This window comes from Chiloscyllium punctatum, chromosome 9, assembly GCF_047496795.1.
Source record: "Chiloscyllium punctatum isolate Juve2018m chromosome 9, sChiPun1.3, whole genome shotgun sequence".
Taxonomy (NCBI): Eukaryota; Metazoa; Chordata; class Chondrichthyes; order Orectolobiformes; family Hemiscylliidae; genus Chiloscyllium; species Chiloscyllium punctatum.
This window is the reverse complement of record NC_092747.1, coordinates 60,589,536-60,616,595: the sequence shown is the minus strand read 5'-3', so window position 1 is coordinate 60,616,595 and position 27,060 is coordinate 60,589,536. Positions and strand designations below refer to the sequence as shown.

The 27,060-nt window shown below is 39.6% G+C and overlaps 1 protein-coding gene across 3 annotated transcripts in view; it reads right to left on the bottom strand.

The window, feature by feature from the left end:
• LOC140481459 (ubiquitin carboxyl-terminal hydrolase 35-like) overlaps window positions 1-27,060 on the bottom strand; it is a 105,304-nt gene that overhangs the window by 62,313 nt on the left and 15,931 nt on the right. For 2 of the 3 annotated variants that reach the window (XM_072577661.1, XM_072577662.1), the window contains 4 exons: window positions 21,715-22,407; window positions 13,660-13,795; window positions 5,511-5,640; window positions 4,797-4,898 (listed from right to left, as the gene is read on the bottom strand). In XM_072577661.1, coding sequence (XP_072433762.1) covers window positions 4,797-4,898; window positions 5,511-5,640; window positions 13,660-13,795; window positions 21,715-22,407 — 1,061 coding nt within the window. Of the gene's footprint in view, window positions 1-4,796; window positions 4,899-5,510; window positions 5,641-13,659; window positions 13,796-21,714; window positions 22,408-24,665; window positions 24,759-27,060 lie in introns of all 3 variants that reach the window. The other variant, XM_072577660.1, reaches the window with a different exon arrangement.

Here is a 27,060-nt window from a genome sequence, read left to right as displayed (position 1 = left end):
GGGATTATGCACCATCACCTGCAAATTCCCCTCCACGTCACACATCATTCCATCTAGGGAATGTAGAATCCTTGTCACTGGTAGAAATGCCATTCTAACAGCACTCAGTGTATCAAAAAGTAACATTAACTGTAGATGTTCAAGATGGTAGGTCACCATCGTCTTTTCAAGGGCAATAAAGGAATGGGAAACAAACGTTGGGTCTTGCCAGGAACATCCAAGTTCCATGACTTCAATTTCTCCTAAAGTGGAATCTCTAGCCAGAGGTTACTATTTATTTTCGAGATCTCTTATCTTAGGACCAATGTTTTGTCAATGACAAGCCTTTAACACACTCACAATATTCTTCCATGTCACTATCATAGGAAAATACGTTAGCCTTAGAAAATATAAGTCAAATATGCAGTAAACTGTTCATAATACATCTTGCAACATATTTCATTGCTTCTTTCCATCTACTATAAGATGGAACACAAATTAACCATAGGGTTAGATACAGTGGTTAGTGAAAGCCTCTTTCCTCAGATGGTGATAGCTAGTATGAGGGGACATAGCTAAAAATTGAGGGGTGATAGATATAGGAAAGATATCAGAGGTAGTTTCTTTATTCAGAGAGTAGTAAGGGTGTGGAACACACTGCCTACAATTGTAGTAGACTCACCAACTTTAAGGGCATTTAAGTGGTAATTGGATAAACATATGGATGAAAATGGAATAGTGTAGGATAGATAGGCTTCAGATTATTGCGTTGACCTGTGGAACCATCGAGGGCCGAAGGGCCTGTACTGCACTGCAATGTTCTATGTTCTACTGTTGACGAGGCAAATTTGTACCTACAACGCTTAGCGATCTGACAAAACCATTCTAACTTTTTTTGGTGCAAGCTCATGTGTCTGTGTGTAAGGGAAGGAGGGGTGCTCTTCAAAGTAGCGTCCAGAAACAATTCTGAATTGCTATAAAAGGGTGTTTTCTTTCCTCAGCAAGTGAACCAGTTTTAGTGCCATATTGTACAGCAAGGGTGGGGAGTTCAAAACTAAGGGCAATATTTTGAAGGCGAGAGGAGGAAGATTTAAAACGATCAGAGAAGGAACTCTTTCACACAAAGAGTGGTTTGTATGTGGAATGAAGTGGCAGAAGTGGTAGATGCAGGTACAGTTACACCATTTAAAAGTCATTTGGACAAGTACATATATAGGAAAGGTTTGCAGGGGTATGTACCAAACACAAACATAGAACACAGAACATAGAAACGTACAGCACAGAAGAGGCCCTTCAGCTCACGATGCTGTGCTGAGGATTATTCCTAACCTAAAATAAAATAACCTAACATATGCACCCCTCAATTCACTGCTATCCTTGTGCATGTCCAGCAGTTGCTTAAATGTCCCAAATGATTCTGCTTCCACCATCACCACCGCTGGCAACGCATTCTATGAATTCACAACTCTCTGCGTAAAGAACCTACCTCTAACCTCTCCTCTATACCTTCCTCCTAGTATCTTAAAACTAGGAACCCTTGTGCCGGTCAATCTTGCCCTTGGGAAATGTCTCCAGCTACTGACCCTATCCATGCCTCTCATTACCTGTTATACCTCGATCAGGTCTCCTCTCTCTTCTTCCTTCTCTCCAGAGAGAAAAGTCAGAGCTTAGTCAACCTCTCTTTGTAAAACAAGCCCTCCAGACCAGGCAACATCCTGGTAAACCTTCTTTGCACCCTCTCCAAAACCTGTGTATCATTCCTATAATAGGGCAACCAGAACTGGACGCAATATCGCAAGTGTGGTCTCACCGGGGTCTTGTGGAGCTGCAGCAAAACCTCGTGGCTCAAACTCAATCCCCCTCTTAATGAAAGCCAAAACACCATATGCTTTCCTAACAACCCTATCCACTTGGCCACTTGAACACCAAGATTATGTACTTGAACACCAAGATCCCTCTGTTCCTCCACACTGCCAAGAATCCGGTCATTAATCCTATATTCAACATTCACGTTCGACCTTCCAAAATGCATCACTTCGCATTTATCCAGGGTGAACTCCATCTGCCACTTCTCAGCCCAGCTCTGCATCCTGTTGATGTTGCACTGCAACCTGCAATAGTCCTCCATACAATCAATGCCACCTCCAACCTTTGGGTCATCTGCAAATTTACTAACTCACCCCTCAACCTCCTCATCCAAGTCATTTATACAAACTGCAAAGAGCAGAGGCCCAAGAACAGAGTAGTGCAGGACACCACTCAACACTGACCTCTAGGCAGAATAAATTCCATCTACAACCACTCTCTGCCTTCTGTCAGCCAACCAATTCTGAATCCAGACAGTCAAATCTCCTGTATCCCATACCTCCTGACTTTATGAATGAGCCTACCATAGGGAACCTTATCAAATGCCTTGCTGAGGTCCACATCCACCACTCAACCTTTGTCGACCTGTCTCGTCACCTGCTCAAAGAACTGAATATTGTGAGGCATGACCTGCCCCTCACAAAGTCATGCTGACTGCCTTTAATCATGCAATGCTTTGCCAAATAGTCATAAATCCTAACCCTCTGAATTCTTTCCAAAACCTTGCTGACCACTGACGCAAGACTAACTAGTCTGTAATTGCCATGGAGTTCCCTACTCCTCTTCTTCAAAAAAGAGAAACAACATTTGCCTCCTTCCAATCCTCCGATACGACTTCCGTGGGAGTGTGAGGAAGCAAAGGTCTTTGCCAGCGGCTTAGCAACCTCCTTTCTCGCTTCCTGGAGCAGCCTGAGATAAATCTGGTCTTGTCCTAAAGACTTACCAATCTTAGTATTTGCCAAAATTTCCAGCACATCAACTTCATCAATCTTGATATGTTCAAGCCTGTTTCCCAGCTCCTCTAAGTTCTCATTCACAACAAGGTCCCTTTCCTGAGTGAAAACCAAAGCAAAAAACTCATTTAGGATTTCCTCTATCTGCTCAGACTCACATACAAGTTCCCTCCATTATCCCTGATCGGCCCTAACTTCTCCCTGATTATTCTCTTAATAATCACTTATGAGTAAAATGCCTTTGGGTTCTTCCTAATCCTTCCTGCCAGGCCTTTTTCGTAGCCCCTTCTGGCTCTCCTCAATCCATTTCTGAGCTCCTTTCTAGTAAGCCTGTAATCCTCTAGAGCTGTGCTAGATCCTTGCTTCCACTTTACGTAAGCTGCCTTCTTCCTTTTGACGAGAAGCTCCTCTGCACTCATCATCCAAGGCTCCTTAATTTTACTCCTTCTTGCCTGTTTCATATCACAACAACTGCACCTTAAAGAGTCTCCACATGTCTGTTGTGCTCCCAATCTCTACTTCCCAATGCCTGTCTGAGCGCGTCATAATTTTCTTTTCCCCAATTAAATATCTTCCCTTGGTAACTGCTTCTTTCCCTCTCCAATGCTATGGTAAATGTGTGGCAGTTGTGGTCACGGTCACCAAAGTGTCCTTCTAATGCAAGATCTGACACCTGTCTTGGCTCATTGCTGAGTACCAAATCCAAAATGGTCTCTCCCCTAGTCAGCCTGTCTACATACTGAGTAAGGAAACCCTCCTGGACACACCTGACAAAAATGGCTCCATCCAAACCATCTGCACTTAGGAGGTTCCAATCGATATTGGGAAAGTTGAAGTCACCCATAAAAACAACCCTGCTACAACTGGATTTTTCCAAAATCTGCCGGCCGATGAGTTCTTTAATCTCCCTACTGCTATTAGGGGCTAGTTTAATTTGGCAAACTTGGTCAGCATGGACAAGTTTGACCAAAGGGTCTGCTTCCATGCTGTATGACCCTAAGTTCATGCTTACCAAAGTTAATTTTTTTTTCCTGTTTTAGTGTCATTCATGACAGACAATATATCAATCTAACATTGCAGTGTTCCCTACAACATAGTTTCCCACAGGATATTTAGCTGGCTCCTCTTAGCACTTCAGTTTCTGTTCTAAGCTTGCGCTGAAGCCTTGGGACTTATTCAGCTGCTAGAACTGCATAGAACCCAGTTAATCTGAAGACAGGAATATATATTGCTTTTTATCTTAAACGTGTATTTACATATATTGTACTGTAGGGCTCCCCAAAATTGGGTTCAGGACACCAAGCCTGTGAGCTTAAATTACGGGGTCACAAGCTCAAAGACAGCAAAGTCCATTGTGGAGATCTGACAAGCATTCTAATAGCTTTGCTTTCATTTCAGTAGGCCTTTGCTTTCAAGGCTCTCCTTACCACCAACCTTTCTCAGTACTAAGCTGTCACAACTTTCAAGCCTCAAAATGAGGTTACAATGGTGGAAAAATAACTGTAGTTTTGAAAGTACAGCAATCTCATGAAGCCCATGTTCAAATGTAACAAAATTTGGACAATATTCAGGCTTGGGCTGACAAGTAGCAAGCAACACACATGCCACAACCAATACAAGGCAATGACTATCTCCAATTTGGGACATTCATTCCACCACTTTCAATATCGTGGAGGTTACCATTGATCAGAAACTCAACTGGTCTCACCATATAAATATAGTTGTTACAAGATTAGGTCATAAAATCTGAAGTGTGGTTTTAACATGGATTCCTTTATGATTCACTTAAAGCCATTTCAGTTAAAGTTACAAATTTCAAGAGCACAACTGCAAATTTGAGGACTTATTGTGCCTGTCAAAATGGTGCCATTAATGCTTATACAATCATAAAATCAACAAGATGTTTATCGTGCTGATACAAAAGGTTCTGGTTCATGGTGAAAACTACTTTCATACTGCCTATCCGTTCTCACTTTACAGAGGAAGGATTATACATACAATGTGGAAAGCTTCTGGTGAATGTTGGAAACTAAGTAGCATGTATTTCAACACTTCCAGAGCTCCTGCTCTAACAATTGGATAAAATAACCTGGAGAAAACCTGGAAAACATTAAAAAATATACATCAATGTATGGTCTCAAGACAGACAAAACAACTTGCACATATATAATACAGGAGGTCCTAAACTGATTCACAGCCAAGGAAGTACTTTTAACATAAATGACACTATCTCACACAGGATATGTTGGAGCTAATAAACACCGAAAAGTCACAATGAAAAATATATATATTTATAAATTGATCCAGATGCAAAATTGCAACTATTAAGTAGGCAGAATACTAAGCAAAAACCCAACTCCAGTATTTTATAATTCGCTTTTCTGCTTTCCAGTCACCCTTAATCCTTTGTGGTTTGTTATAAATGGTGCACAGTAGTTCCATTCTATGTTCAGGGTTATGTTAAATGCTGCATTTCAATTTAGATGTTAATTGTTATAGTGGTAGTGAAATTAAAGCAAAGAAAAATCTACCAGCACAACTACAAACTATTAGTTGTAGCAACAACCATTGATCTACAAGAATGTATTGACATTTCATTTTTTGGCACTTTAACCTCGATTCAAAACTAAGTATTTTGAATAATCCATTACATGAATATTTTATAATTTACTTCAGATAATTTCAGAATCAGTCCAATAAGGTGACACTGACCTGTTCAATTTTTGCAAGTGTGACTTCAATCAAAATGCTGAACTTTTTCACAGCTGCTAAACCTTTCAATAAGCCAATAATCCACTTGTCTATGTTTCGGGCTAATGGCCATGAAAGCCAATCAACCATGCTGCAAATTTTAAAAAAGGTGACACTGTTATTAATTGAAAATAACCCTTAAAAAGTCTTTATAAATCAAAAGAAGTGCTATATGAGAAATGTTTTAAAAATGTATCTTGACTTCAACCTAGGATACAATGCATCTCAGAAAAAAAATGTGAAATAAACTCATTTACAAGTTACTGTACACTTTAAAAGTCAGTAATATATAACAAAAAAAATTAAACCAACTGTCGAGTGGAACAAACGCCCATGACAACCCAAGAATGGGCAGAATTAAGTTAAGTATTGAACAGTCTATTCTTAAAAAAAACTCTCTGCATAACGAATAGTTTACCACAATTAAAAATCAAGGTAATACCTCAAACTGCAGATGAAGCATTGAAGAAAATGAGATAATCATGAAGCAAGCACATGAGGGAGAATTCCACTTTTGAATTTCTAATAAAGAATGAAGTTTCAGTTATGGGATGGTTAAAAAGTTTTCATTTTAACTTAATGGAGATGTAGGAAAGATGTTGTGCATCTGAAGACTATGAAGAGCAAAAGAGAAATATACAGCTACAATGATCATTGTTACAGCAGCAAAAGAACGGGAATACTGTTAGAGATAGATAATAGTGCTGGCGCATAAATTCAGAGCTGGTGATGGTCACTGACAAAGATTTCAATCTTGAAAATACATTCAGGAATTGCAAATATCGCTTTGCTGGAAGATCAGAGTAACTTCTAAATTGTTTCACACCACTTCAAAGACTTGAGAAACAAGATCAGGACAAATGAAAGTGTTCATCTGAACAATTCTATAACTGCCTCCTCGCAGGGAAGAAATAGCAATGAATTGAAACACTGAACATTGTACTGGTGGTCACGGACTAGGCTAGAACATTTAAGATTTATTAGCTTTAATAAGAGTTATTTATATTTTAAAAGTAACAGACAATGTGGCATTGATAGATACAGTAGAAATGTCTATGCCTCAAGATTAGTAAAGCAGCAATAAGCAAATCATACAGAATAGCCAGCTTAGGTCCCAGATTCCTCTTATCATTTCTGGATGCATTCCAATCCCAACCCTCCATCAATACCTCAGCCAAAAAGGCATATACCATACATAAACATTATAAAGCTGTTTGATCCAAGAAGGCATGACAGCACATTTGGAACTCGTATAAATAAAGTTGGATGCGCCTACTGGAACCAATTATTTCAGTCCCAAGACTGAGGAACTCCTCAGGATAGGTTTGGAGGGATATGGGCCGGGTACTGGCAGGTGGGACTAGATTGGGTTGGGATATCTGGTCGGCATGGATGGCTTGAACCAAAGGGTCTGTTTCCGTGCTGTACATCTCTATGACTCCATGAGCTACTTTACTGACCTTCCTTTTGAAAGGATTAAAAGGCTTCTGTTAGAATAGTCTCTCCTAGGGAAATAAGATACAATTAGTTTTTAAAAAAGCAGAAAGATGATTAGCAGGTGCTCACTAGACAAGAGAAAGAATGAAACAATAAAGACAATGTCAGAAGATACGAGGAAGCCCTGCATGGATGAGAACAATACCTAGTGTATGCATACACAGGAACAAGGAACTGAAGCCACAGATGCTAGTTTAGCATGAGGCTCTATGTTGTACAGTTGAATAATGTCACGCGTATGTGACTACAGGTGTAAGGAACGAGTATGGTACAGTGGTAATCTCTGTACCTCAGGTTCAGAGGGCCTGAATTAATATCCCAGATGTTTGTAATACAACCCCGAACAGCTTGATTTGAAACTCTCTGAAGGAGGAAATATTTATAACTTTTTAAAGAGTCTTAGGCTGCTTAAGGCTGGTTCTCCTTTCTTACCCTAAATAAATAAATGCAATCTGTACCACATATTCTGGTTGTTTGGACAGAACCATGAAGGATGTCCAGACAGAACCACAACGTATCTTTATTTTCTTTTCCAGAAGACAGACAGCAAAGAGTTTCAAGTTCATATGCAGGACAAGCTTTTTGTTATAAAAACTATCATTTTAGTACAAGATAGCAGCAAAGTAAGATGTTACAGCCGGAGCTAATCTTCTCCATCTGTTCTTTTTCCATGCTTTATTCTCTTTCTTCCTTGCTTTTTTTTTTCCAACTAATGACTTTGACTTACCGGAGGGGAAATGGAGGAGCTGGTGTGCCCTGGAGCAGCAGCAGGCGCAGGGGAGCAAGCCCTGGAAAAAAATTTAGCATGGAACAGCTGAGAAGCGGACTGGAGCGAGAACATTTGTTGGTCTGGGGCCTGGCATCTGCATGCAGACCATGTGTGGAAGCTACTGAAATGTAATGTTTAAGTGTAAGTTTATATGACTATAATGATTAAACTTTTAACTATGTCTTATTTCTGTAAAATAATTCAACCCGTTTTCTTTTCTGTTCCTCTTTTTGTATCTAAAATGTGTGTGTAGGTATTTGTATCTAAGATGGCGCCATAAGTAGTAACAGTAAAACTTTTCACTGTGCTCCTCTACAACTGTACTTGAACACACTTGACAATAAAGGGTATTATATTCTATCCAAAGGCACAGACATCAACACACAAGCAGTTACAATTGAAAAAAATTTAAAAAGGAGATTTAAAATAACAGGAAGCTGGCTGGCCTCCCAATACTGTCATGTGAACTTGGAACAACTTTGAGATGCAAATTCTCTGAAGGCATTTGGCAAGTTACTTTTGAAAAACTGAGATGACATCTAAGTTGTAAAGAATCAGCATGCTAAAGACGCTAGTGCCTTCGATCAAATTGGAATATTTGAATTCTGTTTTATGAATAGTGTAAAAATACTAAAGAGATTTAGACAGGTAAGCTTCTTTGAGACTCATGTACAATTGAATAGTAATAAGAACATGCCTCAGTTAGTACAGAAGCAAAACAATAAACATATTTGACAACTTTGAATAATTTATCAGGATGCAATTCAATTGAATCTATCAATTTGGGATTATATATAAAGTGAACAAAAAGTGTAAATGAGACTAGTATTTATCAACTCTTGTTGGAAATATGCATACCATTATCAAATTCAGTTCTATTTAAAGGTGGTAAAGTATTAGAGCTCTTGCTGATTTTTCATTACTTTTAGTTTATTCTTTTATCAATTTTGGTTTGGAGCTGTGAAATAAAATGACTTTTGTATTCTGGGTAACAGCTTGCGTTGAAAAAAAAGACCAACCAAGGTTTTGTTTATTTGAGGCCAGGCCTGGAGGTTAATTGCACATTGGTTCTGATCAGAAGGTTCTGCAGATGTTGTGTCACTGGACAACAGCATTAAGTTTAAACAGACAGCAGAAGTTGATTATTAACAAAGTCATTGCCTGGGATTTGGTTCCAGCAAGTCTGGAAAAGACTACTTGCTCAAACAGATGACAGATGTTGAATGGTAACTGGGATCTTATTGAGAAGGCTAGAATTTAAACAAGATTTTGGCTGTGTTTTCTGTGGAAAAATAATCTGGCTGTTGATGCTACAGCATTAAGATTTGAAAACTCCCTGCTCACCTCCCATGTCTAGCTCAGAATAGAAAATGAGGTATTACTGCATACATCTGAGTCAACTGTAAAGGAGACCCTGACTGATTTTCTGAAGATGTCAATCAAAAATTTATCATTTATTCCTACGGAACAATGCATAGTGGAAACCACATAAGCCACCTGACCAGTTCTGTTCTTTTCTTTTATTTATGGCTGTATTGTGTTCAGCCTCACAAAGAAGACAAAGACTTTTCAGTTTATAACATAAGCCAATTAGATTACTTTGTTTAATTTTGCTCTACCAAAGCTATTGTCTTGTTAGTTAATTGCCAGATCTTTTGTTTAAGCTACAGATTGTCATCTGCAATTGGTAACTTTAAACATCTGATTAGGAATTGTTGGGGTTAACTTTCAGAGTCTTTGAAGGTTTTAATTTTACTGTTTTGAAAATAAGTAGCAATGTTGATTTGGCTTGGCTGTCAATCTCCATGTTGTTACTAGAGTCAGGCCACCACCCAAAACAGAAGGGCCATAGCTGGAGAGAGGAAGAATGGCTATCTTTTGATAAGGTCACAAGAGTCAAGAATGGCTTTATGTTGGAGAACCATGTAAGAATACAAATGAATCTGAAGTAACTAACACTGTCGCAAATCAGTTCAAAACGAGTTGGCTCAAAGAATGGAAATATTATGTTGCAAATTTTGGTGTGGCTAGTAAAATGAGATAACATTTTTAAATCAGCAAGGCACGCATTCAGCCATTTGAGAAATTGATTAAAAACAAAAGGATAGAATTAAAATACATTAATTTATTCAATTTAACAAGTCCAAACAGATGGGACAAAGTATGGCATGGAACAACATTGGTGGCTTGGTCCAACAGTGGAAGACAGCCAATTGGGTACCCCCTCTTGAGGTAAACAGTTGAAGGAAACACAATCAAGTTAATGATGTTGCCATAGCATTGAACACAGGGATCTCAGTCGTGAATTCAATTGATTTGGTAATAGAGGATCAAAAGATCCATATTTTATAAAGAGTCATAGTGATGTACAGCATGGAAACAGACTCTTCAGTCCAATTTTAAGTTCATAATTTAAGAAAACTGTGGTAAATAGGCAAGGGATCCAGGACAAACAGCTTGACACAGACAAGACCTGAGATAGGTAATTTGGTGTTTGGCAATTGTCCAAAGAATCATACATAAATAGCTTGATTAATATGCACAACAAGTTCTCAGATGATGCAGTGAAGAATGATGTCGAACAGTCATAGGAAACTGAGACAAGTTCATGAGGGAGACATGCTTGTGAATAACAAACACGCATTTGTTTAACCTGTAACATTCCATACTGTTTGGGACATTACATGTGTTAAATAAATTGTCATTATTATACCAGGGTCAATGCCTGCTAAGAGATTATTCAGTGCGGAGAATATTCAGGTAATTAGGGAGAATTAATGTATAAGGGATCGTAATATGCAGAGACAGAAGGTAATGTGATAGATATGACATGAATGTGGTGCAGAAATACCTTCAGAAGTGTGTTACATCCAATATAAGAGAAGAAACAAAGAGCGGGTTTAATGCAGCAGTCAGTTGTTTGATAGAAGCTATATAGAATGCAGTAGAGCCAACCCACATTGCGCATGCAGGCTTAGGGAGATATTGCATTACCTCATCCCAAGAAGCAAGAACAACACGAATAATGGGAACAATTAATTTTGTCATTTAATCAGCCATGCAGAATGTGCATATCTATGGGTACTAGCTCAGGTGGAAAGGTAGAACAGTTGGAAAGCTATAGGAGAGAAACACCTAACATATCAACCAAGGCAGTAAGGAAAACTGGACAGTATCTGAGCTAGTCCTCTGTTACAATAATTCCACTGTTGCCAAATATTTTCCAGTTATTCAAGTTACAGCCCAGCAACTATACAGAGTATAACACACAGCAAAAACAAGCTAGGGCACTTGATAATGTCAAGCAGGGAGGACGTATGCAATTGGGAATTGGATGTACAACTCAACCAAAAGATTAGGATCAACTCCAATGTTTTGGTTATTGTCCCATTAATACTAGCTCTATACTTAACATATTTGGTTTACTGCACCACAAGGGCATACAGAGGATGGTGAGTATGGGATAGAGGAAATGCGATGGCTTGACAGTTAAGCCAACAGCCGCACTACAGCGTCAATATGTACATATGGCAGAGTGAAGTAGCTTTACAATCGTAAGCTTGATACCTGGCTGGTAGCGATGGGTGAAGGAGCACAAAGGGAAAACAAAAGGGTGAAACAGTTTCAGTTAGAAGTATATTTTTGTAAAAAAAAATGCAAGCAGTAAATAGCAGAACTGAAAATGAACAGATATAATCTCAAAAGGATAAGGAATGAAATAAATCGAAGTCAGCAGATGAGGAGCCTTTCACAGATGAGAACAATACCTGGTACACGCACTTATCTCTCAGCCCTCTTGGGCCTCCCCCACATTCCTGATGAAGTGTTTATGCTAGAATCATCAACTCTCCTGCTCCTTGAATGCTGCGTGACCAGCTGTACTTTTCTAGCACCACACTTATTAAACAAGGAACTGAAGCCAATGACCACTGTTGAGCAGATCATTCTATGTTGTGGAATTACCTAAGGCTGGTTCTTCCTTTGTATATCCAAATAAGCAATCATACTGTGTACTGGAATCTGCCGGTGACTCATCAAGTCACACCACAGCACTTCCATCATGTTAGATGTGAGGACATTGCTAGTGATGGCAGAGTGTTCAATACAACTCAATTTATCACACTGAAGCACAATACAGAAATGGCAGCGAGACCCACACAACATCCAGGTTTGGGTTGATAAATGATGCTGATATCTATTCTGTTGTAGACAGGCAGGAGGCACGGTGGCACAGTGGCTAGCACTGCTGCCTCAACACCAGAGACCCAGGTTCAATTCCCGCCTCAGGCGACTGACTGTGTGGAGTTTGCACGTTCTCCCCGTGCGTGGTTTCCTCCCACAGTCCAAAGATGCGCAGGTCAGGTGAATTGGCCATACTAAGTTGCCTGTAGTGTTAGGTAAGGGGTAAATGTAAATGTAGGGGTATGGGTGGGTTGCGCTTCAGCAGGTCAGTGTGGACTTGTTGGGCCAAAGGGCCTGTTTCCCACACTGTTATGTAATCTAATCTAAGAGGCTGGAAGAATATAGCAAGCCCAGCAACATCAGGAAGTGGAAAAGTCGACATTTCAGGTGTTATCCTTCTTCAGGACAGGGGTGGGTGCCAAGGGAGCTGCAGATAAAGGGGGTGGCTTGGGGAGGGTGGTGAAGTGGGGATAGGTGATGACAGTTGGAGGCTCACCTGCCTCTCGTCCAACCTAGTTTACTGTATCTGGTGCTCCCAAAGTGGTCTTCTCTACATTGGGGAGATGAAACACAAATCTAGGGAATGATTCACCAAACATCTCTGCCAGGCCTGCAGGGGCCGGCCGGACCTCCCAGTCATTGCCCACTTTAATTCCCCTTCCCGTTCTTTTCCGACATGACCATCCTTGGCCTCCTCCACTGCCACAACAAGTGAAACCGAAAATTGGAGGAACATCACCTCATCTTCTGCCTGGGCAGCCTACAGCCTGGAAGACTCAACATAGAGTTCTCCAATTTCAAATAACTTCCTTTCCTCCTGTCCCCTGACTCCCTTCCTGTCCCCTCCCATCCACTCCTCTCTGTAACCAACCTGACTCATTCCTCCCATTGACCAACCACGTGATACCCTCTACTTGTCTTCACCTATCCCCACTTCACCACCCTGCCCCCGCCAACCCCTTTATCTGCAGCTCTGCCTACACCCATCCCCAGTCCTGAAGAAGGGTTACACCCAAAATATTGACTTCTCCACTTCCTGATGCTGCCAGGCTTGCTGTGTTCTTCCTGCCTCCTGCCTGTCTACTTTGGATTCCAGCTTTTGCAGTTTTTTTGTCTCTGATATCTATTCTGTTAACACATTATGTCTGGTAGAAAACAGATAGACACGGCTGTACAATGGTAGTCTTTTTCATATATTGAAACATCTTCAGTCAATTTAGCTTCTCACTGCAATTTCTACTTTCCTGCTGAAATGAAGAACCAATAATTTAACCCAATAATGAATAAACCAAGACATTCAAAATCTGCATGGTAATTGACTTCCCATCATTTTACTCCCCCAGATTCTTAATTTCCACAATATTTCTTATTCAATCCCACTTAATTTCCATACAACATCCTGGCCAAGAAGTGAGCGTTATACTTCAAGCCTCCCTGGGATAGCGTGCCTCTAACTTGTGAGCAAACAATACAGGAAAGGGCTTGTTCTTTGTTTAGTGTCTTTTCTACGAAATCACAAAGTCACCGTGCAGCAGTGGAAAATTCAGGGCCCAAAGGTTTGAGCACAGTGCTGTATCACGTTAATAAAGATCAAACACATGATCCTGCAACATAATTATGTCTTAGTTTTAAAATGATCTCAACAATCCAGAGAAACCTTACTTGGTTAAAGCAGTCATCAGCTCTTTATCTGTAATGGAGTCGTCATTGGTCAAGTTTCGAATGACCCCATCCATGAGTTCCAACGGAACATACTGGATGACAGTGGCCAGTGCATTTGATGGTCCCTCAGATCCTTCTGCAAAAGATTAGTAAACATCAACTAAAATAAAGTTCTTTGAAAAAGTATTCGGAGTCAAGCTTTTAGCGTAATCATATTAAAGCAGCTTTTCCTGAAAATTCAACATGTTTTCTTTCTGGATCTGAAATTGTAACTCATCATAACAGCATATCTTTAGTAGGCTCCCAATTTGTTTCAGGACAGAGCACTGTAAAACATTCAAATCATTAAACCAATGTCGTTGTATATCCTCATTTGGTCTACTTTGCTCCTTAGTCAATTTCCTGCTGTGCTGTTGCAGATAATGCAAAGTTATTTCGAACTAAATAGAATTTTTGTAACTAATATCTTAAGAATTCTTATACCACACAACCACCTGATGAAGGAGCAGTGCTCCAAAAGCTAGTGCTTCCAAGTAAACCTGTTGGACTATAACCTGGTGTTGTGTGATTTTTAACTTAATATTCTCACATCTTCACTTTGCATTATCTGTAAATCACAACAAAACAAAACATCCATCTAACTTCTTCACCCACACTACAAAAGGACATATACATTCAGAAATAAGTTTCTTAAAACTTTGTGTACACTAAACTGCTCACATGATTCATCAATTGGTCCTATTTCTTCAAAGCACTTAAACTCTGCAATCTTGTACCATATCACTACAGTAGTTCTAATTTTCTAATAAAAGAAAACAATCTCTCTCCAATTAATGAAATGCAGGATATACATATCCAGGTGACATTACCTGTAAACCAGATCTAGTTCAAGTGAACTGCATTTTTAGATGTCATTAGAACAGACTAACATTTTGGAGTATGTTAATATAGTATAAGAAACTTCTTTACACAGACTTACAAAACCTAACAAGAAATTATTAGCGAATATTGGCTTCAAGTTATTTAGCAATAGGGTGAAGAATGCAGAAATGCAGCACTTCAAGTTCTCCATTACATAAGCATCTGCTCAGTTTATTTTCACCCAGCTAAGATTTTGAACACATTAGGGACTATAGAAAAAAAAAACTGCAAGAATCCTACTAATTAGCCATACTTGGCATTTCATGACTCCAGACTAATTTACAGAAGAATTCACTAAATTATCTCTGGCTCATATGAGTAACACAAAGGAAACTGGCACAGCATCTGCAATGTTCCCAGGAATGTGGTATTTGTTATGATCCTAAGGATGGCAATATTTTAATAAGATAGATCCCAGGAGAAACGTGGCTTGATAGATCATTAGTTTTATTTTTAATTTTGTTTACCATGAAGGTCAATGACCTCTTTACAAGAGGATACCAATGTACTTCAACCAAAGAGCACAGCATTTATTGAATATAGGCAAAACAACTTTTATTATGCTACATAAAAACTATAGAATAATCTCATTATATCTCAAATTGACACATTCATTTTATCCCAGCAATAATTTTACAGACACTCAGATCTAACTGAAAGATTTCCCAGATCTCCAAACTAAAACTTTCTTGCTTAGATGTAATGAATTTCATTTCAGCAAACTTCTGCGCATTCATTTGATTCTACTTTCTTCTGTTAACATCTCTTACAGAAACCTTGAAAACCTGCCTCATCATCTCTGGCTTGCTAGTCATTCAACTGAAAACTGCATAACGCCCTGCAAAGGCGCTTACACTCTACGTTCAAAATGATTTTCTGACCTTAAGAGACAGTCAGACTTTCATAGAAATGGAAAACTAAAATTTATCTTTGCTCCATTTTATCAGTCAAGTTCTCAAATTATTATAGAAGTCTTCAGAACATACTTACCTAATAACATTTGATAAATATGGAAGTTTCTACAAAAATAATAAATATACAACTTAGAAACAATAGAGATGCAATGGTTTTTATACAAGTCAAGATTGATTGGTGTCCCTATTATACTTCACCTCGGCATGAATGCTAAAAATAAAGTCACACTATTTCAACAGTCTTCACAACAGATAATGATTTCATAGAAGTACTCAAAATTCCACTATTTACTTGCCTTTTAGACCCAAGTTGACAGAAAGCACAGACCAGTTTTCCGTAGTTAATGAGAGTGACCATTTATTATGCATAGAGAAATTTTAGCTACAGAAACAATAATGAATTGGCAACATATAACACTACTCATTAAAACTCTAACCCCCTTACAAAACTCCCCCTACACATACATACAGATATTCTCAGACACAAAACAAAAAAATTCATGAGTGTTAAGGGAAGAGGCAAAGACTAGGAAGACAGTTCAATGGCCCCTGTCCACAGGTTCACTTAGATTATTCTTTTGGCATTTCTGGACTTGCTGCTCATCGATCTTCCTTTCCCATGTACCTTCACTCGCTTGTAGGAGGCACAGGGTAACTGGTCCACACTTATAAAGTATCTGACTTACTGGTTTAAAAGCACAGGTCACAGTAACTAAAGGGAAAATAAAACAAACATGAGGAATGCTAGTTTATTTTCATTTCAGAGAAAAGGGCAACTCTTTGCTTCTGTGTTCCAATAGCATCTGATCAAACATTTAAATTTACAAGCTGGTCAGCTACCTCAGACCCAATCACAGTTGCTGGCAGGCAAAAGGTCATCATCATCAACAACCGGTTCTAACTCAACAGACCAATCAGCTACTTGTTACTGGCCAAATCTCCTTCATACACACTCTCCGATTCCAATTCATCTTCAGTGACTTTTCCCATTGACTGGACAAACAGCAGTGTAAAGAGGTGCCACAATGAGTGTCTGGCAACTCACTTTTAAAAAGTGCAGTAAACCCTTTGCATAATCCTTATTTCTTAAAACCATGCTTTCCCCATTTCATTCCATAATCAAAAACACAGAAAAATTACATATCCAGTCTTTACACTTCCAATGTACTGCTCCAGAAGAATGAGAAGCCGTCAAATTCCTTTAAAGGATGTCAAGTCTTAACCAGCCAACCTGGTATCAAAAAGACGTTTTTTAAAAACTCAGCTAAGTGCTGTCCAAGTAGCTGAAAGAATGATCTGACTATGTCAGTGAAAGCAAACTCGATGCTAAGTCCAGTGGCATATCAAATGCCCATTTCGTTGCGTTACTATAATGGAACAAATTGCATACCAAAGGACTAGCTATACGTTAGCTGCTTGTTTTACTTCTACCAGTTACACACCCTAGTAATGTCTCAGGTCATTTAGGATCTTGACTGTTGAGGATATGAACTGGTTTCCTTATCAATAGGAGCTCATGGACACAGAGCTCCTGCTGCAGCATAAACACCAAACAGGTACTTCAACAAAATCATCACTGATACTGCAAACAAATTTAAACATCAAACTGCCTTATGATCCCTGATGAGATTACATGAATTGAAATGAAGAGTTAAGATTAACTCTTCCTTTACAAGTACGTAGAGGTTGAGATTCCAGGTACTTCGTAAGAGAATAAGGCCACAGTGGATTTGCATACATCTGTGGATATTTGTAAACGTGGGAGAGTCGGCATTTTGTCCCAAGATTGATCATACCTGGCATATTGGAAGATAGTGGAGGTTGTTGGAGGTCAATCACCTCAGCTCCAGGACATCTCTGCAGGAGTTGCTAGTGATATATTCACGGACAAACGTGCCTTTAGTGGGCGGCACGGTGACACAGTGGTTAGCATTGCTGCCTCACAGCGGCAGAGACCTGGGTTCAATTCCCGCCTCAAGCAACTCTCTGTATGGAGTTTGCACATTCTCCCCGTGTCTGCGTGGGTTTCCTCTGGGTGCTCCGGTTTCCTCCCACAATCCAAAAATGTGCAGGTTAGGTGAATTGGCCATGCTAAATTGCCCATAGTGTTAGGTGAAGGGGTAAATGTAGGGGAATGGGTCTGGGTGGGTTGCGCTTTGGCGGGTCGGTGTGAACTTGTTGGGCCGAAGGGCCTGTTTCCACACTGTAAGCAATCTAATCTAATCTAAAATGTCCTCGGCTCAACCACCTTCAGCTGCTTCAATGACTTTCATTTGAAGTTCACTGATGACTGGACAATGTTCAGCATCATCCTAGACTCCTCAAACAGTGAAGCAGTTCATGGTCAGATGGAACAAGGTCTGGACGATAAGTGACAAGTGACATTCGCATCATCTCATATAAGAGACAACCTAACCACTGACTCTTGACATTTTATGGTGTTACCATCACTGAATTCCCCACTATCTCCATCGTGGGGATTATGGTTGACCAGAAAATTAAGTGAACTCACCAATTAAATAATGGTTACAAGAGCAGGTCAGAGGCTAGGAATACTGTGGTAAGTAATTCTCTCTAGACTCGCCAAAGCCTGTCCACCATGATGAGGCATAATTCAGATGTGTAATGGAACACTGCCCAGTTGCTTGGTTGAGTGTAGCTCCATCAACAGTCAAGAAGCTTGACATTGTCTAAGGTAAAGCAGCCTGCTCGATTGGCACCACATCCACAAATATCCAACCCTTCCACCATTGACATTCAGTAACAGCTGTATATATTATCTACAGGACACACTGCAGAAAGGCACTAAAAGATCCTTGGACAGCACCTTCCTAACCTACAACCACTTCCATCTATAAGGACAAGGGCAGCAGATAAACAACAACAACACCATCACCACCACCTGCAAGTTCCCCTCCAAGCCACCCACCATCCTGGCTTGGAAACATATCCTCATTCCTTCAGTGTTGCTGGATGAAATTTCTTGAATTCCCTTCCTAAAGACATTGTAGGTCTACCAACAAACACAAGGACTACAGAGATTCAAGAAGGCAGCTCACCACAACCACTTTCTCAATGCAACGAGGACTGCCCAGCCAGTGACACTCATCACATGAAGTGTTAAGTATATAAACCTCTCTGCTTTCTGAATCCATGACACAGATGAAGTGAGAACTTGGATTAATCTTTTACTTTTGTGATGATGACGAGAGTAGTGGGGTTAGACTATCAGTGCACTTTCTCAAGTTGGTCATAAAATCAAAATGAAAGCAAACTAGAATCCATGCTTCATTCCCACAAAGTCATAATACTAAAAATATAAATTGTTAAGTTAGCTAAATTTCTGGTGTTTTTTTTAAATGCAAAAGAGTTGTGGTTAACGTCCATGTCATGGTAGACAAGCAGGAGGCTAGAAGAACACAGCAGGCCAGGCAGTTTCAGGTGGTGGTGAAGTCGACATTTCAGGTGTAACCCTTCTTCAGGACTTGGGGTGGGTGTAAGGGGAGCTGCAGATAAATGGGGTTGCGGGGGTAGGGTGGTGAAATGGTGATAGACGAAGACAGGTAGAGGGTATGACCTGCTTGGTCAATGGGAGGAATGAATCTAGTTGGTGGCAGGAGGGAGTGGAAGGGAGGAGGGGGGGCTTGGAAGGGAGTCAGGGGACAGGAAGGGAAGTTATTTGAAATTGGAGAACTCAATGTTGAATCCTCCAGTCTGTAAGGCTGCCGAGGTGGAAGATGAAATTTTGTTCCTTCAATTTGCGGTTTGGTTCGTTGTGGCAATGGAGGAGGCCAAGGATGGGTCATGTCGGAAAGGGAGTGGGAAGGGGAATTAAAATGGGTGGTGGCTGGGAGGTCCAGTTGGCCTCTACAGGCCCGGCTGAGATGCTCCCCAGAGCATTCCCCAAGTTTACATTTGATCTCACCGATGTAAAGACGACCACATCGGGAGCACCTGACTTTTTTGTCTCTAACCAAAGTCATGGCTGAGGTTCTAATACAAAGCAATGCTCCCTACAATACTGACGTGATGATGCATTTCCAAGATGCTAGTACTTCACAAGATTTAAATTGATTTAATACCTGCCTGTTTTGGGGGGTCAAGTAGAAACAGCCCATACAGCAATGAAACAAAAAAGCTTCGCTTTCAGTAGCCTGGCAAAAGTTATTCCTCAAGGAAACATAACCAAATGGACTTATGATTGTCATAGGTGAAATATTCATGCATTAAAAGGAGTGATGGCAGTTTGGAAACATGATACTAGCCAACCACAGCATCAAACATTTCCAGGTAAATTTAGATACTTTATTTGGGAAGGATATTTAGTTGTATAATCTAAACAAGATCGCTTACAGATACAACTTCATAAAAAAGCAAATATTATCAACAGCTTGCATTTATGTAGTGCATTTAATGTAATGAATCATCCCAAAGTGCATAACAGGAGCATTATCAAACAAAACTTCACACATGACAAAGAAAACATTAAGACTACCAGCTTGGTCAAGAGACAGCTTTTAAAGAGAACATTTGAGTTAAGAAAAGAGACAGTTTTGGAAGAAATTTCCAGAACCTAGGGCTGGGGCAGCTAAGGCACAGGAATAAACAAAAGCTGTAGGAAGACATAGCTAAATTAGACATAACCTAGACCTGGACAAGCAGGATAGTACAAAGGCAGGGAGGAGAAATGCCACAGAGATTTGAACAGGACAACAGTCATAAATTGGAGACACTGGTGGACCGAAAACAATGTAGGTCAGTGAACACGGGGATGATAAATACAACTTTTTGCCCTTATATATATATTATAGAGCCATTTGAATAAATGGGACGTCAGTGGGACACAGTGCTGTCACTGGGTCAAAATCCTGGAACCACCTCCTGAACAACACTCAAATATGTGCACCACATGGATTGTTGTAGCTCATGACAGCTCACCAGTAATTTCTCAAAGGAAAAGAGAATAGCATTAAAGTCTTGCATTACCAGCAATAATCCATTGCGTGAGAAATATTTTTAAAAATTTCAGATCAACATTATGAGGATTTCAATAGCACATAATCTGGGGCATAGATAGGTTATCTTAGAGAGGGAGAAGTGGACAGTCAGAGACAATGAAGTTACAAATTTAGTTCAGAGTTTAGTTCAATACTAGACTGTGAAAATTTCCAGGGTAGAATCAGTAACAACGTAACAGTTATGGACAAGGTAACAGTCATAGGTAATTGCTTCATCTTCAAAATAGAAGCCAGCCCAAGAATAAATCCTTCAGAGAACTGAGATGATGATGAAAGAAAGTGCAACTGCAAGAGATTCTTTGTTTACAAGAACTATTTCAGCGTCGTCCCACTCATCTAGATAAAAGAGAAGAATTGGCAGAGGTGGATCTTGACAACTGTGTCAGAGGTAAAAACCAGGCATGGATCCTTTCACATGACTGATAACAGCATATTTTGTTTAATCACAAGTTAAACGTTCTCTAAACTAGGCTGCCAACATAAAATTGAATGACGGAAAAGAAGTTATTTTGCTCATAAACATCCAATCAAAAAACTTTGATTTAATAAACACTGCAAACGAGTGTAAAATGTACTCACTACTGAAGACTATCAAAATATGGTGCAAATGGTTTTTATTCTTTTTAACAAAAAAGTGAAGCCTGCATTTAGGACTACCCCTCTTTCCCCCAGCATTTTGCATGTATGTATACCCACCACATCTATTCCCTTCAGCAGTGCACATTCATAAATATGGTAAAAATGTACTGAAAAAAGAGCAAAATGGTAACAAGAGGCCAAAATAATATTTTCAATGAAGCTGCTTCAGAACAAAAATGCGCACTCATGATCTAAGGTATTAATGTTAAATGCAAGAGCAGAGAGTAACTCCAAGGTTCATTAGCACACTGAAATGCCTTTGCAAATGTATGAAGAGCTTCTCCATTTGAACCAATCTCAGGTAAAGTAATCAATAGCAATAATTCATCATACAACACTGCCTGAACAAGTCTCAGTTATTTTGGAATATCATAGCATACAAACATCCAAGTTCTCCCACAAAACAGAGCAGAAAGAAAGTAGATAAAAACCTACAAATTTAAGAAACATTTTAACCTTTGGATGATTCCCAACACCCTGAAGATAGGTTGGTTCACAAAAAGTTTGAAGGTAAAAAAATAAACATCTAATAATCATTTCAGATACAAGGCATTTTTCCTTACCTGTTGATGAAATAACAGTAAACAGCTCCCGCAAGGATGGAATAATGGCTGCAGTTTGAGTTTGCCAGATTCTCTGTAACAAGCTGCTTACTTTATTTACTTGATCCAAGAATTCCACTATTTCATCTTCCTCTTCTGATCCATTCTGAAACTGTCCTATGCTTCTAACAAGTTGCTGGCAGAATACCACTCGAAACTTCCCAGTGGGAATACACTGGGGAAATTCAACAATAAGTTTACTAATGCTGGCACATAGCTTTGATCCAGGTTTCTCACACACTATTCGGAGAAGTTCAATTTGGAGGACATGAAATACTTCATCAGCAGAAGAATTGTCTTGAACATACTTCAATCCTAGTTGAATGTACTCAATAATACCAACACTCCTCCTGTTCAATGTTCCATAACCATCTTGCATCAGTTTCAAGATAAGCTTCGCATCAAAATAAATCTCGAACTCTGAAATGTGGTTCAGAGCATAGGCCTCTAGAACTTCTTTGCCCACATCCTTTTTGAATTTTGTATCACCCAACAAAATAAGATTTGTAGATAACTCAAACATAGCCCAACACTGTTTACTGTCGAGAGGTTGCTTCGCTGCCTCTAAAATACGTCTCACAAAGCTATGTTTTACTGAAGCTGGATGTTGGGACAACAGCATGGCTTCTAATATCTTGTCCATGTCTTTGGAATCTAAAAAAAAATTGCATTAATTCCATTAAGTCACATGTTATACACACATTATTTATGAATAATTATTTGGTAATAGAGTTCAAGTATTGATCAAAAAAGACATTTTGTTAAAACACTTCACCTTGTATTAATATATGCAGCTTCCGGTAAATGCAAATTGAACAAAGCCATGTTCTTTGCAGACTCAAAGAACATGTACATGCACAGTGCCTGCTTCAGTTTAACAAAATAGGTGACCACCTTTTACTTGTTCATTTCTCAAGGCTGTGCACTGACCAACCATAATTAAATGCTTAGGTTAAAAATATTTTTCATGAACCTGCTCACGAGTATTGAGTGTATGTCTGGAACAGGTGAGACTTGAACATAGATAGCAATGCAAATATTATACCACAAGCTGTCTTAATGCCTGCTTTAAAAGTTAATCTCTGCCTATTAACTATCAAATCAGCAGTAACAGATGCATTCCTCATGGCTATGCCTCTACCACTTGCTGATCAATCTGCATTTTCCTCTTTCCCAAGTAGATGTTGGTTTTCTCCACGAATTTATAGTCTTGTGAAAATGAATGCAAGATGAAAAGTTTGGACAAAATTAGAGTATTTTCAGCAATATTCAAAATTATTTATTGATGAAAGCACTAATATTTTGAAGTTACTAAAAACTACTAAAATAAATTAAGTCATTTAACTGCCAAATACATACAAAAAGGCATGTGTAAAAGAAAGTGCATTACATTGCTTGACTAGGTACAAAAATCAATAATTTAAATTCAGCACAGTTTTAAAATCTATGCTGCTGACACTAAACTTTACCTGACATCCATTTCTCTCGATGACTCCTCTATTGCTGAATTATTTGACAGCTTATCTGACATCCAGTAAAGGAGGAACACAAATTTCCTCCAATTAGTTATTGGGGAGAATGGCACGATTGATTTCAGTCACTGCTCCAAAATCTGTACACTAGCACTGACTCTATCCCTCTTCCTAGCAATTGTCAGCAGTTTGTAACTTTGGCATCACTGGTTAAAATGACTCCTGAACCACTTATTCACAGCATCATTACCACCACCTAATTCTTTCGCCTTGCATTACCTGACTTTGCCCTTGCTTCAGTTTATCTGGTGGATAAACCCTCATTCATGACGTTGCTACTCTAGACTTGCTCGTTCTAACGCACATCTGACGAGCCTTGCACAATTTAGTTTCTGTAAACTTAAGGTCATCCATGTACTTCCTTGCATCATATCCTGTTCCCTATCACTGCTATGCTTGCTGAATTACATCAGCCTCTGATCAAGCTATGCCTCAATTTTGATAATTTTCATCCTAGGTTTCTCTAATCACCCAATTTTCTCAACACTACAAAATATTTGCATCCGTTTAATTATAGCTTCAAGCATTCACCCATTGTAAATTTTCCACTGTTGGTGACTGTGCCGTCAGCTGCCTATGCCCTAAATTCTAGAATCCCATCTTGAAGTCTCCAAAGCTCTATTCCTTCCCTTTGTATAGTCCTACAAATCCACATTTACGACCAAACCTTTGGTCAGCTATGCCAATCATACTATATATAAATACGTTTTACAATATTTGTGTGAAGTAACTTAGGATACTTTATCTTCAAGGTGTTCTATACGTTCATGTTGTTTCCTTTTCAATGCTTCAAAAATATTGCATGCACGGTGGCACAGTGGTTAGCACTGCTGCCTCACAGCGCCAGAGACCCACGTTCAATTCCCACCTCAGGCGACTGTCTGGGTGGAGTTTGCACATTCTCCCTGTGTCTGCGTGGGTTTCCTCCAGGTGCTCTGGTTTCCTCCCACAGTCCAAAAAGGTGCGGGTTAGGTGAATTGGCCATGCTAAATTGCCTGTAGTGTTAGGTGCAGGGGTAAACATAGACGAATGGGTCTGGGTGGGTGCACTTTGGCGGGTTGGTGTGGACTTGTTGGGCCGAAGGGCCTCTTTCTAAACTAAGTAATCTAAGTAACATTTCAACTTATTGGTTACATTATTCATTAACCCCTTCCAATAATCAGGTGAACGTATTAAGGGTTTAGCAATAAGCAATCCAAAGTACTTGGGAACTAACAAAGACAGACTTCCAGACTGTCAAGGTTAATACCAAGCAAAACCTTTGGGTAGAAACAGACAATGCAAATACAAATTGTGGGAAAAACAGAAAACCTGGATGTTGACATGTGGGAATAGTAATTGTGAATTTAATAATGTTATGAAGATGTGAGTGTACTATACCTTTAAGAGAGTAAAAGCTAGCAGTGACAGTACCAAGCGTTCTCAATAAGACACAATGTAACATGTGCTCCAGCTACTGGGGTAGCTAGTTGCCTGGAAACAACAAAATAGATTTGAATTAGGCCAATCAGTTTAAATTATAGCTCAAAAAAATACCAAATTCCAATCAAGTTTGAATTGAGTACATTGACAATCTTAAAAGCCAATGACACAGTCTGACGCCTTGGGGTACAAGAACGGGGAAAATTGAACAGTTGGGATGAGAACTGCCACCAGACCAAGATGTAGATTGCTAATCAGAACTCCCTGAGAGGTATCTCTAGAGAGAAGGAGTTTGCATAGAGAAAAACAGACACTGATCTGAGAGCCAATCTACCGTTGAAGATAAAGAGAAGATTCAACCACTGGCAGGTTTTAAAATTTGGATTTTTCTGTAAATCTTATTGGGAGTTTTATCAGACTAGTATTATAGAAGGGAAGGTAAAAGATAGGTTAGAGGAAGGAATTGCAAATAGTTGTTAGTTCATTATTCTGTTATAATTTATGAAATGAAGTTGTTAATGTTTACTTTAAATAGTTCTTGGCCACTTAAATTTTTAAGATTACAGCATGGGATAAATCTTTTCTGTGTCACTGATTTTAAATTAAGCTGGAGGGTTGACCCCATGTCATAACAATAAACACGTTGTAATCTGCATAAAGCTTTAAAGAGCTCTATAATTCAGTAGAATAAGCTTTGACCACAAATACATACTTTTTTCACGAGTATGAAATAAACTGTTCTCCCGAGTTCCTCTATCACTTTGTCAAGTACCCCTACACAGTCAGCGGGATCATGCATCACACCCCCAGGAGGGCACTGCATTCGAGTAAGCATCTTTTAATTTAGCACCTATAGTTAGACCAAAAGAATTAAACCAGACAGATGTAGATGATATGCAAATAATTTGAGGGAGCATTCAGTATGACTAGCTTGACATGAAAGGGCAAAATCATGCTGGCAGAGCAGGGAAGGGTTAAGTGAGAAAACCAAAGTGCCATGCAAATAGGTAAGACCCCTCAAGGTCTCGTAGTGGAAAAGTGAGGCAGGAGCTGCACTGATCAGGAAGATAGAACAGTATAGGCTGGTGAATATGGAACCAACGACATAGGAAGGGAAAAGGTTGAGATTCTGAAGGGAGATTACAGAGAGCTAGACAGAAATTTAAAAAGGAGAGCCTCGAGAGTAGTAATATCCGGATTACTCCTGGTGCTACGAGCTAGTGAGGGCAGGAATAGGAGGATAGAGCAGATGAATGCATGGCTGAGGAGCTGGTGAATGGGGGAAGGATTAACATTTTTGGATCACTGGAATCTCTTTTGGGGTAGAAGTGACCTGTACAAGGACAGATTGCACTTAAATTGGAAAGGGACTAATATACTGGCAGGGAAATTTGCGATAGCTGCTCGGGAGGATTTAAACTAGTAAGTTGGGGGAGTGGGACCCAGGGAGATAGTGAGCAAAGAGATCAATCTGAGACTGGTACAGTTGAGAACAGAAGTGAGTCAAACAAACAGTCAGGGCAGGCAGGGACAAGGTAGGACTAATAAATTAAACTGCATTTATTTCAATGCAAGGGGCCTAACAGGGAAGTTAGGGCATGGTTAGGAACATGGGACTGGGATATCATAGCAATTACAGAAACATGGCTCAGGAATGGGCAGAACTGGCAGCTTAACGTTCCAGGATACAAATGCTACAGGAAGGATAGAAAGGGAGGCAAGAGAGGAAGGGGGGCGGTGGGTGGCATTTTTGATAAGGGATAGCATTTCAGCTATCCCGGAAATACATCTAGGGAAATGTTTTGGGTGGAACTGAGAAATAAGAAAGGGATGATCACCTTATTGGGATTGTATTATAGACTCCCAAATAGTCAGAGGGAAATTGAGAAACAAACTTGTAAGAACATCTCAGCTATCTGTAAGAATAGTAGGATGGTTATGGTAGGGGATTTTAACTTTCCAAACATTGACTGGGACTGCCATAGTGTTAAGGATTTCGATGGAGAGCAATTTGTTAAATGTGTACAATACAATTTTCTGATTCCGTAAGTGCACGTACTTACTAGAAAAGGTGCAGAACTTGACCTACTCTTGGGAAATAAGGCAAGGCAGGTGACGGAGGTGTCAGTGGGGGAGCACTTTGGGGCCAGCGACCATAATTCTATTAGATTTTAAATAATGATGAAAAAGGATAGACCAGATCTAAAAGTTGAAGTTCTAAATTGGAGAAAGGCTAATTTTGGCAGTTTGAGGCAAGAACTTTCGAAAGCTGATTGGGGGCAGATGTTCGCAGGTAAAGGGACGGCTGGAAAATGGGAAGCCTTCAGAAATGAGATTTTAAAAATCCAGAGAA